The 15727-nt window shown below is 39.3% G+C and overlaps 1 protein-coding gene across 3 annotated transcripts in view; it reads right to left on the reverse strand.

The window, feature by feature from the left end:
• The window catches only part of DHRS9 (dehydrogenase/reductase (SDR family) member 9), a 29128-nt gene extending 16308 nt beyond the window's left edge, over positions 1–12820 (reverse strand). The window contains exons 1-3 of one of the 3 annotated variants that reach the window (XM_011988154.1): positions 12588–12778; positions 9853–10117; positions 7200–7317 (exon numbers count right to left, since the gene is read on the reverse strand). In XM_011988154.1, coding sequence (XP_011843544.1) covers positions 7200–7204 — 5 coding nt within the window. In that variant the 5' untranslated portion in view covers positions 7205–7317; positions 9853–10117; positions 12588–12778. Of the gene's footprint in view, positions 1–7199; positions 7318–9852; positions 10118–12587 lie in introns of all 3 variants that reach the window. The other 2 variants (XM_011988155.1, XM_011988153.1) reach the window with 2 other exon arrangements.
• Positions 12821–15727: the final 2907 nt, after the last annotated feature.

A 15727-nucleotide genomic window follows, 5' to 3' on the forward strand; every position in this document is an offset into this window, starting at 1 on the left:
TTTTTTCTTATTTCACTCTTGTCACCCAGGCTGGAGTACAGTGGCACAATCTCAGCTCACTGCAACCTCTGCCTCCCGGGTTCAAGCGATTTTCCTGCCTCAATCTTCCAAGTAGCTGGGATTACAAGCATCCACCACCATGCCTGGCTAATTTTTCTATTTTTAGTACAGGCGGGGTTTCTCCACGTTGGCCAGGTTTGTCTCGAACTCCTGACCTCAGGTGATCCGCCTGCCTCGGCCTCCCAAAGTGCTGGAATTACAGGTGTGAGCCACCGCGCCCAGCCTGGACTTTATTTTCTTAATATTATTTCCTGATTTTTCCTTTGAATCCTTTTCAAAAATCATATACTTTTTTTCTGCTTGTAAAAGTAATTTTTCCTCGAGAAAAAACATAGAGAAAAAGAAGATAGTAATGATTATAACACTTAATTCAATATTTTAGTGCATTTTCCCCATTTTTTTCTGTATATGTAAAGTTTTCTTTCTATATCAAGAAATATAAACATGCACACAGAATTTTAAACACCACACACACACACACACACTTTATTTTTACTGCTGTTTGAGAAACAGACTATTTCAGATTTTTAAAAAAATCAATGTAATGTCTTCTTCACTTCTCAAGAAAATTTTGGGCTCTGCTTTTATCTTTCTTCCCCCAGAAGATCTATAGCTAAAGAAAAAAAAAAGGGGATAAAAGAATTATCATTTCAGCTGGGCCTGGTGGCTCACACCTGTAATCCCAGCACTTTGGGAGGTAGAGGCGGGCAGATCACGAGGTCTGGAGTTTGAGACCAGTCTGGTCAACATAGTGAAACCCCATCTCTACCAAAAATACAAAAAATTAGCCAGGTGTGGTGGTGGGTGCCTGTAATCCCAGCTACTCGGGAGGCTAAGGCTAGAGAATCAGGCAGGAGAATCGTGAACCCAGGAGGTAGAGGTTGCAGTGAGCCAAGATTGCGCCATTGCACTCCAGCCCTGGCAACGGTGCAAGACTCTGTCTCAACAAAAAATAAAAATAAAAATAAAGAATTGTCTATTGATGAAAATTAAGTCAGAGGAGTATTAAAATATGTTAAGTTTGGAGAACCTACTTGATTCTTGTGGTATAACTACGACTATTTCTAAAGTAGTAGATTGCCATGGCTTAATAATTTGGTATAGTTTTTCCAACTCTTTTCTGTGTAGGAGTTATAATTTGTTGCAAATCAATGTCCACGTAGCAGGATTTCCCCTTCTCAAATATATTACAAATGTGTAGTTATGAGAAGGGAAGTGGTATAACTAACTCTTGGAAAATTACATAGTTAAACCTTTTAAGGAAATTTTATATTTATAAATTCAACTAGTATAGTGTTTTGCTCAAATTGCTTCAGTAAATAATCACCGAATGGCTAAATGTTTAATACATCTTCTGAATGGATTCTGTAGCTTTCATTGCAATCTAAACTCCCAGGGGAATTATTTGAAGAAGACAATATTTGTGGGGTTTTATGTTCTCTGGAGCAGGGAGTTGGAAGTTTTTGTGTTGTCATTTTTACCAGGGGTATGCATGAGGGAGTCACAGTAAAAGAATGTCATACATTAGTAAGGCACTCTACACTGTGCTTTCACACACAGGTCTCGTTTTGTTCTCTCAACAGCGTTTTGAGTTAGAGAGGGCATATTATTTGCCTCAGAAACCGGCTCAAAGCAACAAAGCGATTTGCCAAGGTCACTGGGACTAGAGTACTGTGCCCTTCCACTGTAGGAGACAGATGAGGGGTTCTGGGGACTGGAGCACTTCACTCTGGGCTGGGCTGAGAAGTGTCCAGGCTGACAAGCTGAGTTGATAAAGTCAACACTTCACACCTTGCCCATGCTTGCTGAGAGGAAGGGATAAAAGTCCACTGGCCAAAAGCAACATCTGATGTCTGAAATAGTGGCGGCTACAGGGTCATCTCCCCTCATAGCCTCCTCTGTTATAGTATAATAACTGACACAAGGTCCCAGAGGGGAAAGTAGATGAGGGAATGGGAGAAGGGAAACCACAAGGAGGGTATGTTCTGTTCCTGTGCATGAAACTGGGTTACCAGCCCCAAAGGGATTGAATTCAGCTGGATAGATGATTTGGGCATCTGTGAAAGCTTCTCAGGCAAAGAGGTGCCATTAGAACTCTGAGAGAGTCTGTGGATAGAATTCAGGGGTTTCTCCATTTGGATGGGAAAAAGATCCCATCTTTTTTTTTTTTTTCTAAACTGTAACTGAAGTTTAGCACAATCTTCAATTATGAAAGAAACAACAAGCCACAGTAGTATTTTATTGTCTGTGATTTTGTTACCTATAGAAATAACAAATATTTTCATGTTACATTGCATTTGTTGGAGTTATCTCAAAATATGATTAATGCTGATTACTACTTCAAAATTGTGGTGGCGATTGTTCCTGCCACCATGTTAATAGAATAAGCTTGTAAATATTTGGGTGTATTTCAATACCGTAGGTTTCTTTTGTAATACTATGTATTTCACTTCAAGTGTTAAAAAAGTATTCTCACTTCTGAGGTAGCTGTAGTAGTGACAGTCATGTCAATCTAAATTTCCTAGGACATACTCCAAAAACTATGTACAATTCAAAGAGAAGAACAAATAGAATAACATAAAATCCATGCCTCCACCAGAACTAGAAAACAGACAACCCTAATATTTCCAATTATTTGATTGAGAAAATAAGCACAGCTGACATCTGAACAATATGGGTTGTTTGGATCCCATATTGGATCCAGACTGCCTGGATCCACGTATGTGCTTATTTTCTTCAGCCTCTGCTACCCCTGAAACAACAAGACCAACCTCTCTTCTTTTTTCCTCTTCAGCCTACTCAACATGAAGACGGTAAGGATGAAGACCATTATGATGATCCACTTCCACTTTAAAAATAGTAAGTATATTTTATCTTCCTTATGCTTTTCTTAATAATATTTTCTTTTCTCTAGTTTATTATAAGAGTACAGTATATAATACATATACAAAATATGTGTTAATTGACTATGTTTTTGGTAAGGCTTCTGGTCAACAGTAGACTGTGACTTAAGTTTTGAGGGAGTCAAAAGTTATACATGAATTTTCAACTGAATGGGGCACTGGCGCTCCTAATCCCTGTGTTGTTTAAGGGTCAACTGTAACTAAGTTGTGGATGATGGAAGCCAGGCTTCACACTGTCAGAAAGAGGAGTAGCAAATATGAAAAGGGAGAGACTGGAATGAACCCTGTGGAGTGGGATTATAGTTGGAAGAATCAGCATGAACACCTGGTTTTAAATATGAGTGAGTAAATATAGAAATGGATAGGTAACTTTCTAGATCTACCTGATGAGCTAGAAATAATGACACTCCAATAGCAATGAACATACCAGGGGCTCAGATACCAATTTCTAAACATTGTGTTCATGTTCTTTGGAAAAGCTGACATCAGGGCTGAGCTTGGATGGGAATGTACAAAATAAGCCTGGAGCATCTTATGCTACAAGTAAGTAAGTGCTCAATGAATGCTGGAGATACATCACTAGTACATAGGTGTCAGCTGGAAGGGGCTCCCACTGGCAAAGTATGAGACAATTTGAACATCAAAGCCAATAGTGATAATGGATAATAACTCATTGAATAAGATATGAATTCATGAATCCATTCTGCAGTAAATCAATCAATAAATAAGGGTAAAGGGAGAAGTTTTCCTTAGAATTAATATGTCATCTAATAAGTGTCAGAGGAATGATGGAATTGGAATTAGAATATCACCATTTGGCAACTGACATAGCAACAATGGTTTCAGGCAGGAATGATCAATGGATGCTAAAACTAGTGGGTCAAATTCGGATGACAGGCAGTAATTATAGAATCTCAATCTCCTTGTCATATGCTTTCAAATTAAAGAGAGAATAATGGTAATTTTATAGTGGAGAAATCTGATAGATACCACCTTAACCAAGTGATAAGGATTCACATCACTAGTTATGGAACAAACCAGCGTCCCATGCCCTCTGATATGGCACACAGGGAGGGACACAACAGCTCTTCTGTGGAGCATCCAAAGCTAATTATGCATGGGGAAACGTCTTCCAGTGCTACTAAATATATGGCTGTACTCTTCAAAAACATCAAAGTCATGACGGAAAAGAAAGACTGAGGACCATTTCAGATCGAAGGAGACCATCGAGATACAACAACCAAACGCAACATGTGATCCTGGATCAAAATTTTTTTTTCTTTTTTCAGAAAGAACATTATTAGGCCAGCAAGTGAAATTTGAATAAGATCTTAAAATTTGATAAATAGTATTGCATTAATATTAATTTCCCAATTTTGATAATTATACTATGATGATGTAGAACATGGCCTGCTTTTTAGGAAATACACACTGAAGTATTTAAAATAAGGAGCATCATGTCTTCAACTTACTCTCAAACAGTTAAGAAAATAATAATGATATGTATATAAATAAACATATTAAAACCATACATGCACCTGTGTATATAAAGAGGAATGAGAAGGCAGATGTGGTAAAATGTAAATATTTGAGCAATCTGGGTTGTCCTAGCCTCTAAATTTTTCAATAATTCTGAAATTATTTCTGAATAAAAAAGTTGAACATTTGGCAAAAGAGAGTACAACTTTTTTTTTTTCTGTGAAAAGGTTTTATTGGGCTGCTTTGGATGTCATGCACAAAATAAGTAAGAACCCCAGAATTTTGGAGTATAGTAACTTGTATACCACATTGCCTGTCATCTACGCTTTGGTAAGCTCACCTCTACAAGTACCAAAGAAGAACAAAAGCTCAAACCAAAGTAGTTGGATTCCCTCTTTAATTCTCATCTGTGAGATGAGAATCATTCTGCTTCCCCCTCAATCTGCACCTTCTCTATGCAAACCCATTTTTCCCTGGTGACAAGCAAAGAGGAACTTTTTTGCTGTTAAGAATGGACTCACATTAAAATGTGTTGTCCTTATTAGGTACAGCTCTGGACTGAGGGTCATTCAGGCCTACAGTCTGAATCCCAGGGACTGCCCATGCTAACCTAGAGTTTTGCTAACACTCTCCTTACCCCAAGTAGTATTGTCCAAAAATGCTGGTTCTTCTTCAGTCTCTAAGGTTCACATTCCTCTAGACCACTCGACTAAATCTACCACAAACACACACATATCTTTGACCTCTAGCAACATTTTAGCCATGATGCCACCTCTGAGCAGTAACCTGGGTCAGAGCCATGGGAATGTGACCTATACACAAAGCTGGTTGATAGGCAATCGGTTCATTGACCACTGAGAAATAAATGAGTAACAGCAACTGAAAGCCTAATAGGGCCACCTCAACCACACTATGCCAGCTGTGGTTACCTCTGCATGGCCCCTTGGTCCCAACAATTCAGAAACTCCAGGAACTGACCTACTTGCTTGAGTTGTTTGCTTATCTGCTGTGTCTTCCAATTTATCGCACAACAAATTGCTTAATAGGGTATAAATCTCTTGGCTCGAGGCAGGAGGCAGTAGTGAGTAGCCCAGACCTCAGAAGCAAGCAGGCAGAGGTTCCATCCCAGTTTCACTATCATCAGAGGGCCCTTGGACAAATTAACTTTTCTTAGCCTCCATTTTCCTACCTGTAAAATAGATATACAACATCTGCCTTGGAGAGTACTGGGTGAAGTAAAATGACCTAATGTCTGCCATTACAGTAAGAACCTTGTTATCTTCATGGCAGGATGAATCGCTTTCACTTTATGAGGCAGTCTGCTCTATGTATTGCTCATATTTAGGCACTGGTTCCTCTACCTGAGTACTTTTGATATTTTGGGCCAGGTAATTATTTGTTGTGGGGTTAGTCCTGTGCATTGTAGCATGTTTAGTGGCATCCCTGGCCTCTACTCTCTAGTGAGCAGTAGCACCCCTCCCCAAGTTGTGACAACCAAAAATGTCTCCAGATAATGCCAAATGTCCCCTGGGGACAAAATATCCCCCAGCTGAGAACTGCTGTTCTAGAACTTCCTAGTTTTGGGAGTCCAGAACATCATAGCACTAGAACTACTTTTCTGGAAACTTAGTCATTGGCTCCTTGGTAGTGTCACATTGAGGAGTTTCTTCTTTTAATGGCCTCAGTGGAAAAGTTGGGTTACTTATAAAAATTACTCAGATCCTGCTGCTGCAAGCATTAATTTCTCTCTATATAAATATTTTAAAATGTCTTTTTGTCATCAGGAGGATAGGAGGCTGATATGGTTTGGCTCTGTGTCTTCACCCAAATCTTTTCATCTAATCACCTCCCATCTGTTCCCTCCCTCAAGGTTTACCCCATGCTGTTGACCCCCAGCTCCTCTGGGGGTACCATTTGGTAGGTGGCCAACTGACACTACAGAATTCAAAATATCGTCCTAGCAAATTTATGGTTCTCAAGTTCCTGGTTGACCAAGTCAGGGAGGAATGATAATAATGCTATGGTTCATTGAGTGCCTAACATGTTGTAGGCCCTTTTCTAGGATCTATAAATATTTATCTTATTTACACCTTACAATAAAATTATCTCCACTGTATAGAGCAGGAAACACATCCAGAAACTCTGTTTAATTGACTCCAGCTACAGTTGTAGTGGCGATTTCAGGACTGATACCCAGACCATTCTGTTCTACCACTTCAGTCTGTATTCCCACTCAACTCTGGGCTATGCATACACCTCTCTACATTAGCAGTTCCTTGCATGATACTTGGCATTATGTTGACATTTAGTAAATGTTGTACAGCAAAAAAGGAAAAGAGGAAGGAAAGAAAGAAGTCTCCACTCTAGCTCCAGAGTTCTAGTGATAATTGGATTAATCTTTGAGACCTCGGAATCGCTGGGGCAAAAGGATAATAGAAATTATAATATATAATATTCACACTTCCAATTTCAATAACATTACAAAGTTTTGGGAAGTGTTTATGTAATATTTATCTCATGTAATTGTCAAGATATTTCTGGTGTAGAGGTCATAACTATGGTCACTTGCCAGAGAGTGACCAGAACTAAAACTTCGATCTCTGAACTCTAAACTGTGTGAAAAGAGAAGGAAAACCTGCAGAGATGAACATATTATCAGTCGACAGCAGGCACAAGAACACTTTATCAAAAGTTCTCTACCATACCACAAAGATTCAAAAGAAACCAAGAAAGGAGAACTAATTCTGTCTTTCATACCCCATGCTCAATGCTTTATAGTAACTGCCTGTCAGCAGCCAAAGGAAAATATTGCAACTCGAGTGCTCTCCTTGATCACTTCTGCTTTTCTTAACTTTTTCTTTCTGAGTTTCTTTTCCTAGTAAAAAAGTTAAAAATAGGATTAATTTCACTTCTCTTATTCACCTTCCTCTGTTCCTTAAAAATAAATGACCCAGTTAAAAAAAAAAGAACAGAAAATATCTCAATATTATTGTAAAGTATACTTTTTATAAGCAATGTAGAGTTCTTTCTAGATAGTTCCGCCCAGACCAGTTGATTTTATTTCCACATAACTTCATGAAGTGTTTCCTTTTAGAAAGCGATACCAAAGCTAGTCAACTACACTGTCAGGAGTTTGTAGAATCTTTATTTACTTCCAATGTGTTGCAATTGTGGTCCAAGTTGAATCAACAACTATGTTGTTTACCAAAATACATCAAATAGAAAGCATTGAGCAATGATTTTCTAAAGTATTCTCTTTTTGGAGTTCTCTTGTATGACTTTCTAAATACTGAAAGCCACTGAACATGCATGCCCCTTGTATATTTGAATATTGTAAACCTGGTTAACTTGCACAACATTCCTTTTTCATTTTTTCTTTTTCATTGAAGTAAAAAAAAAAAACCAAAACTGGTTTTTGTTTTGCTTTGTTTTTTAAAAAACCCAAGTGGCTTTTAGAGATTTCTTCCACACTTAAAAAAATGAACGCTGGAACCTACTGACATAAACTAAAAAATTATATTTCTGTGAAAAATGTGTTCAAATGGTCCACCCAGAAATCTGAAAAAACATTTTTTTAATAGAGCTAAGGGACCCTACATTAAATGTGCTTGCATTAAGCAACAAATACGTTTTTGAGAGTCTGACTGAAATAATAATTATAATAATTATTATGCTGCTGATGATATAATTGAGTTGGTATTTACCATCATGGGAGGGTAAGTTCCCTTACTCAATGGATGAAGAAGCTCCTCCTCTGGTTAGTTACAGTGCCCTTGATTCCTGCTTCCCTGAGGACAGGAGGTAATCCTTGGCAGTCAGACTGTGCTTTGGGTAGTGGGACAACGAGGCTTGGGGTTTGTGTGTACTTCCACTACTGGTTCACTCAGACAGCCTCCTCAGGACGTAGCTTCCCTCCCTCCTAGCAGAGGTGTACCAACTGCCTCATGTAGGGAATATCTGCTGGATTTACATTTTGCATTTTTAGTTCTAAGGATAAAAGCATCTCTGATTTTCTTTTGCCTTCCTTCAAAACTTTTAAATTATAATTCATCATCACATCCATAACTATTCATTAATTATCCCAAGTCCCTCCTAGATTTATTATTTTGACAGTGTTTCCTGACAGTATTAGCAGGTTAAGAATTATTGTTAAAGCTATGATTACTTTATTTATGGTCACTGCGTAAAAATTGCTAGCTGGGAAAGATTATATGTTGTGTACAATTATCATTTGTAGTCACAAGGCTTTAAGGAAAGCTTAGAGCATAGAACATATGTGTAGATTCCAAAAGTGTGTTTAAAACTTCAGCACATTTCAGCCACGGTGATCTTTCAGCAGAAGGAAAGGTCTGAGTTTTTAAACACTGTCCCTTAAGACAGTGACATTTGTTATAAGAGTTTTAATACCAGTTCCCATTTCCTACCCTTGAAATGTATGAGTTAATGATTTTTTTGTGTGTACTTAAGCATTGGGATTTGTTCTAAAATCTGAGCACCCTCTTTGAATATTAAAAATAGAATAGAAATGTGGTCTAACATTTAACTTTCATTTGATGCAGCGTGTAGCCAAGGACATTTTTAGAGCAGTTAATATATGCCGAGGGTACTGGGATGAATAGTACAGAAGCACAATCTGTGCCCTTGGTCTAATAGTGTAGCGGGACATTTCAGAGCCATTTGTACAACTCTAACTTGATTGTTTATTTTAAAATGTAATTATTGAAGTACACCTCCTAAACATCAAATCATTGAGAAAGGAGCCGTATCATCATTTGAAAAACCAAACTATCGCATCATAAAATGAGGAGCAAATATCTGAAGCAGGCTTATTGCTGCCACCCTAGGATCCAGGGATCAAATGTGAACTGTTGGGAATTTCCCTGCTTTTCATGACCTACAAGGCCTTTTCTCCCTCAGTTTAGTGTATACGTGTGTGTATTCATGCAAACTCACATCTGATAATATTGATAAAGCAGACAGACAAGCAGATCAGACCTGCAGTTGACAGTGAATCTGTTGCTTCAGTAAGAAACTCATCTAAGAATCCTGTGCTTTTTGGAGACTTCCCCCTCCAGTTTCCAATTAATCATATATTCACAGAGGGTGTCAAGAAGGCCCAGAGAAAATAACAAAATATGAATTGAATTGGGACACTAGGGTGCTAAAGGACATTCAAAGAGTGTCCTGGAGGAGTTTAAGGCAAGATCCCAGGTCACACTGAGGTCTTTTCTATGGTGAGATGGACCCAGCTCCCATCACTGCATTCTAATGTGTTACATTAAAAGAAGTAGTGACAGTTGACCACAGCTTGAAAGACCACTGATTCATTCTGCAAGAGTGAGGAAAATCAAAGAAAGTTTAGATTGACGTGATAAATAAAAGAATAAATGACAAAACTGTCATCAGTTACCTTATTAAAGACGAAGTGGGACACAGAAACTGTTGGTGGACTTGCTCAGCTGACGGCAGCTTTCCTGCTGTGCACGGGGAAGGAAGAGTTGTGCCACCCTGGCCAGGCTGATCCTCTTGAGGTTGAGGTGCCTGGGTTTCTGTAGAGCTCTGAGTACTACATGTGTGAGGAATCCTCAGGTTCTCTCCTTGCTCTGTGAGTCACTCCCATTGTGACACAACGTGATGACTAAATCTCTCTTGAATAGCTCATAAAAGCCAAGAAGCTGTAGGTCACATTTCAAAAGGAATCAGCAGTATAAATTTAGCCACTTTTAGAAGAGACTTTAAAATGATCAATAATATTCATTTTATGATGAGTACAATCTCTTGATCAAATTCAGCAGCAGAAATAATGTAACAAAGAAATATTTTGTAAACTGCCAGGTGCATCATTTTAATAATTTTCAAATTATGATTATTATTCATAATCTCCATTTTTTTCCTTCCTGTTAGCATGCCTTTGCTTATTTAACACTCCTTCCCTCCTAAGAAAGTAGGAGAAATCAGTCTCTGAGATTTGTGTTACCACATTTTTTTAAGATTGGTGAGCAAGGAGATAAAAACAACATAATAAAATGAGGTTTTGGAATTGCTTATGGGTTTTAATGTATGTTTTAAGGTATGACAAGGAGAGCTTACTAAAGTGGTCTCCGGAGCTGAGACCATTGAGAATAGGAAAGGATGCCTCCTCCCCTCCCAGAGTTTGCCTGTTTCAGAGTTGATCACAGTTGACCTGGCGTATCCTGGGACCACAATGGAAAGTATTGAGGCTGCAGGTGAGGAGAAGAAGAGATGGCGCTAATATCCCCCATCTAGCCTTCCACCTTTCACCCTCACTGCTGTAGCCACTCAGGCAGCTACAAATGCCACTTTGCTGATTTTTCATTTTCAGTTTCCTTGTATACCAGTTTGTTGCCATAGTCTTCCGATTTCCCAGGCTTCCTTCTTTGAAAATTGCAGTTATTGTGGTTCAGCTGGAATGAACATATGAATGAACAGATCTGTCTAGGTAGAGTCAGAACACTGCTATCACCCTTTAAAATAAGTAGGGATCTTTTTTCTTTAAAAGAACAACAAACCCACTTTGGGAGGCCGAGGCAGGTGGATCACATGAGGTCAGAAGTTCGAGACCAGCCTGGCCAACATGGTGAAACCCCATCTCTACTAAAAATACAAAAATTAGCTGGGCGTGGTGGCAGGCACCTGTAATCCTAGCAACTCGGGAAGCTAAGGCAGGAGAATTGCTTGAATCTGGGAGGCAAAGTTTGCAGTGAGCTGAGATTGTACCACTGCACTCCAGCCTGGGCAACAGAGTGAGACTCTGTCTCAAAACAAACAGGCCGGGCGCAGTGGCTCACGCCTGTAATCCCAGCACTTTGGGAGGCCGAGGCGGGTGGATCACAAGGTCAGGAGATCGAGACCATCCTGGCTAACACAGTGAAACCCCGTCTCTACTAAAAATACAAAAAAATTAGCCGGGCGCGGTGGCGGGCGCCTGTAGTCCCAGCTACTCAGGAGGCTGAGGCAGGAGAATGGCATGATCCCGGGAGGCGGAGCTTGCAGTGAGCCGAGATTGCACCACTGTACTCCAGCGTGGGGACAGAGCGAGACTCCCTCTCAAAAAAGAAACAAACAAACAAACAAAAACAAACAAACAACTCAAAAAACTGAAATTTACTCAGGTACACATTTAGGGTGCCCCAAATGTGCTAAATATACTTTTTCCTCTTCAACGTTTCACAAGTATGGCTTAAATATAAAACTTCATAGATAATACATTGACTTAAATCCACATGAAGTAAGGTGTAAATAATTCATATTGAACCCTTCCTGTGAGCATGTTATTGTCACTAAGAGAGGAAGAGAGCCTCATGCACCCGGGCAAAGACATGGTTATAACAATAGTTAAAGTTTTGCTTACTTAATGATCTTGCCTAGTGCAGCCCTGTTTCAAAACCTTTCCAAATAGACTTTTAAAAAGTCAAATGTTTAGACTGATTTGCATACTGGAAATTAGAATTCTTGCCATCTATCTGGCTTGTCCCTCAATTCCAGTGGGCCCAATTCATGGGTTCAGTTTCAGTATATGGCACCACAGCCGGAACACCCCTTCCCCTTGTCCAGTGGTCGCACATAGGCGATGAGTTAATGAAATCATTTGTTAACAGTGTCTTATCCAGACTGTAACCATATACACATTCAAATTCACATCTCAAGTGCTAAGTTGTCTTTCATTTCGCCTCTTTAATATGCAACCTTTGAAAGTGCTACTTTGTTCAGAGCTCTTCCTATATTGACTTCAGATCAAAGATCCCATTAAAAAAAAAAATCCGGAACCAAATTGACAATTTGAGTTTTTTTCTTAGTTCCTCTTTAAAACAAAGGAGTGCACTGTGGATTTTATTTTAATGTTTGTAGGTGGAATGTAAGTATACAGTGGGAAGGCTAGATACTGCCATAGACAACACACTAAAGATAGAGTCATCCTTTTTCTTCTAAATCTGTATGCCTCCCATACTTCTACCCAAGAGTGTCTTCTCCACCTGCTTCCAAATACCAAAACGTAAGGAGGAAACTCAGATCCAAGGCTGTCTCAGGTGACATACATCAGGCTTCCTGCAACTGCACTGTTCTGGGGATGGTCTAAGTCCCAGATAATTCTAAGATGAGCTTTGACTGGAGGAAAGCACTTACTCCAGTGTGCAGGCTGTGGTGGGTCCAACTCCTGGAGTATATCTAGTGTCACTCTTGTAAGGCTGACCAGGAGGGTGAGGCTGGTGATGGGGCATGCACAGTGGCCTCTTCCTTCTGGCATAATAATGTAATCCTCTCTCCCAGGTCACTCTCAGTGGAACATGTTTCTCTGAACGACTATGAACTGCTATGAAGCCTTCATGTTTTAAAAGTGTACTTTGTATTTTCTTCCTCCTCCCTTTGTCAACAGGCAGTTCTCTTATTTCTACTCTAAAGGGAACCTGTACGTTGGTTCCCTTTTTATACAAACAATGCCTTTGACATTTAAGTAGCTTCTTTGTAGCTAGGCTTGGTCAAAACTAGGAGCTTTGTTACCCATTTGGCCTTTCATGACTCTCCCAGCTGTAAGATGAAGCAGGGCTAATCTTTTGTTTCTCTCTACTATATGATCTTTAGATATACAAATAGTTAGGGATGGAGTCATGGGAACATTTGATAGATTCTTTGAACAAAGACTTTCCTTATTTACAGAACACATATCCTTTTAGCTTACCCAACAAGAGGTCCTGCGTTGAAAAGTGAGGTGAGAAGTATTATATTGGGGGTTATTGTTCTGGTAGATGGAGCAAGAGAGAAGATGGTTGAGAATGAAAGTAACAAATGAACAGAAACACCGGATTTTCAGCAACAGGGAGACTTGAAATAAGGAAAGGTGGAGGCTAAGGAAATGTGTCTGTCACAGAGGGAGGGAGGTGGGTGCTCCTTTCGGTGTGACCATCACATATGCATATGTGAGCATTAAATTTTTTTTACCTGGCTTAAGAATGATCTCGCTAAGTTTCCTAGTTTCTTTCAATCCCAGGCAACTTCTTTTTCCCAGAATCTTAACTGAGATGATTAAAATATCAAATGAAATTAAGAGCAGATGCTAGATGCAGCTGATTGTGTAATATGCAAGTACTATCCAGTAGGAAAGAACTCACAGGGATTCACGAGGTGGGGAGGAGTGAGTTAGAGACAATTGTCTTCAGACCCTGTTTTGGAGTGTCCTGGACTTTGGTTCTGTGTGAGGCCTACTTGGCTAAAGAGATCCAAAGATGCCAGAAAGAGGCCTTTCTATTGAGGAATAATTCACTGTTAGCTCATTTATTGCTGAGTAGGGAATCTCATAGAGTTTCCCCTCTCCTTGAAGAACTGCTGATCCTTGCTGGCTCCTTGAGACTATTTAAGATTGTGGGGGAAAGGGTGATCTCATCCTTTGCTGATGGATATGTAAATTGCTACAGCCTTTTTTGAAAGCTGTCCAGAAAAAACATCTGTTAAAATAAAAAGCTACTATTTGAGACAAAAATCCTACTCCTAGGATTCTATCCTATATAAATGTATATAAATGTATATGAACAGGATGGGGCAAAAAGAACTGGGAGCAAAGCAAGTGCCCACTAGTAGTGAGATAACTGAATAAATTGTGGTGCATATGCACAGTGGAATATTACTTTGCAGCCACTAAATAGAACAAACTCGAGCTCTACTATTTGACTTGGAAGGCTTTCTGTGACCTCATTTTTGGAAAGCAAACTCTGTGTGTGCATGTGTAAAGATACCTATGTGAATATGGAGAAAAATATGAAAGGGTATGCACTCTATTTTTAATATGGGTTACTTGCAGATAGAAGGTGTGGGCAAAACGAAGGCAAGGATGAGGTAAGAGAAAAAAAGAAAAGTTAGCTTTTAAAAACTTCACTGAAAATGATAGGATCTGACACAATGAAAGCAAGAAAAAAGTCTTCCCAACACCAAAAAACCCCAAAACGAAAAAACCTGAATTGAATGGGGCCTTTACATCCAATGACCTATTCACAGGAAAAACAGAGAATAAAGGAAACAAGTGCAACTATTTTCTAATCATCAAACCAGCAGGGCAATCTGAAATACAAACAAATTGTTTTATTCAACAGAAATAAATCACACACACAAAATGGAGAAGGAATACGGCATGCTCTCACCTGTAAGTGACAGCTAAGCCATGGGTACACATGGACACAGGTGGACATAATAGACAGTGGAGACTGCAAAAGCGGAGAGGTTGGAGGAGGATGAGGGTTGAAAAATTACCTTTTGAGTACAATGTTCAGTATTTGGGTGATGAGTACACTAGAAGCCCAATAACTAATGAATACTAGGCTTAATACCAGGGTGACAAAATAATCTGTAAACAAATCCGCATGACATAAGTTTATCTATATAACAAAACTGCACACGTACCCTTGAACTTAAAATTAATGTATATTTAAAAAGGAAGGTCATGGTTCCCTTATGACAGAAAAAAATGTAAATTATTAGTTTGAAGGCAAACTGCCTATAAACTAATTCGAGTGCAAAATTGACGGGGTTTGGGACACGTTACCCTAAAATATGGAATCTTAGCATTTGAGGAAATGGCAGAAGCAGTATGTCACGTTCACCCTTGCCCCTTCTTTCTTGAAGCAGGTCATAAAATGTAGCTGACCTTCCCCTGAAGTAGGTCATAAAACCCTCATTCCAGAGGTGCCCTCCCTGTATCTGGAGGAAAGAAGTGCGCCTGTCTCTGAAGACACGAAGACAGAAGAATCTGAACAAATAAGCCTTGCTAAATCTCCCCGTTTATTACCATTAGCTCATAGCCCCTCTAGCTGCACAACTATTCACTCTTCCTTGCATAAAAACACACAGGTTTACCTGGATCTCCAGATCTTTATTTATGAAGGCTCCTGTGTCATGTAAAACATTTATTAAATAAATTTGTATGTTTTTCTCTTGTTAATTTGTTTGTTGTCATGGGGCTTTAGCCATGAACCTGACAAAGAGTGAGGAAAGAAATTTTTCTTCCCTTACACATCATATCCTGGGAATGGTAATGTTCATGAAACTTCCAAAAATAAAGGACATATCGTTATAACTACCCTGTTGAAGTTGGTTGGCTATAGAAAATGGCCTGTAGTGAAGTAGATCTGGCCTAACACAGGTTAATTTTCCAGCTATCAGTGGCACTCTGTGTTTCTCCTGAGTTTTCCCTGTGCAGGGGGACCTGTTTTTCCAACTCCTCTCAAAGGAAGGAGAGCCTTTCTTTGTTGAATCACAGCTCTAGCACTGTGGTTTTG

The sequence above is a fragment of the Mandrillus leucophaeus genome, unplaced genomic scaffold (genome assembly GCF_000951045.1).
Source record: "Mandrillus leucophaeus isolate KB7577 unplaced genomic scaffold, Mleu.le_1.0 Scaffold324, whole genome shotgun sequence".
NCBI lineage: Eukaryota > Metazoa > Chordata > Mammalia > Primates > Cercopithecidae > Mandrillus > Mandrillus leucophaeus.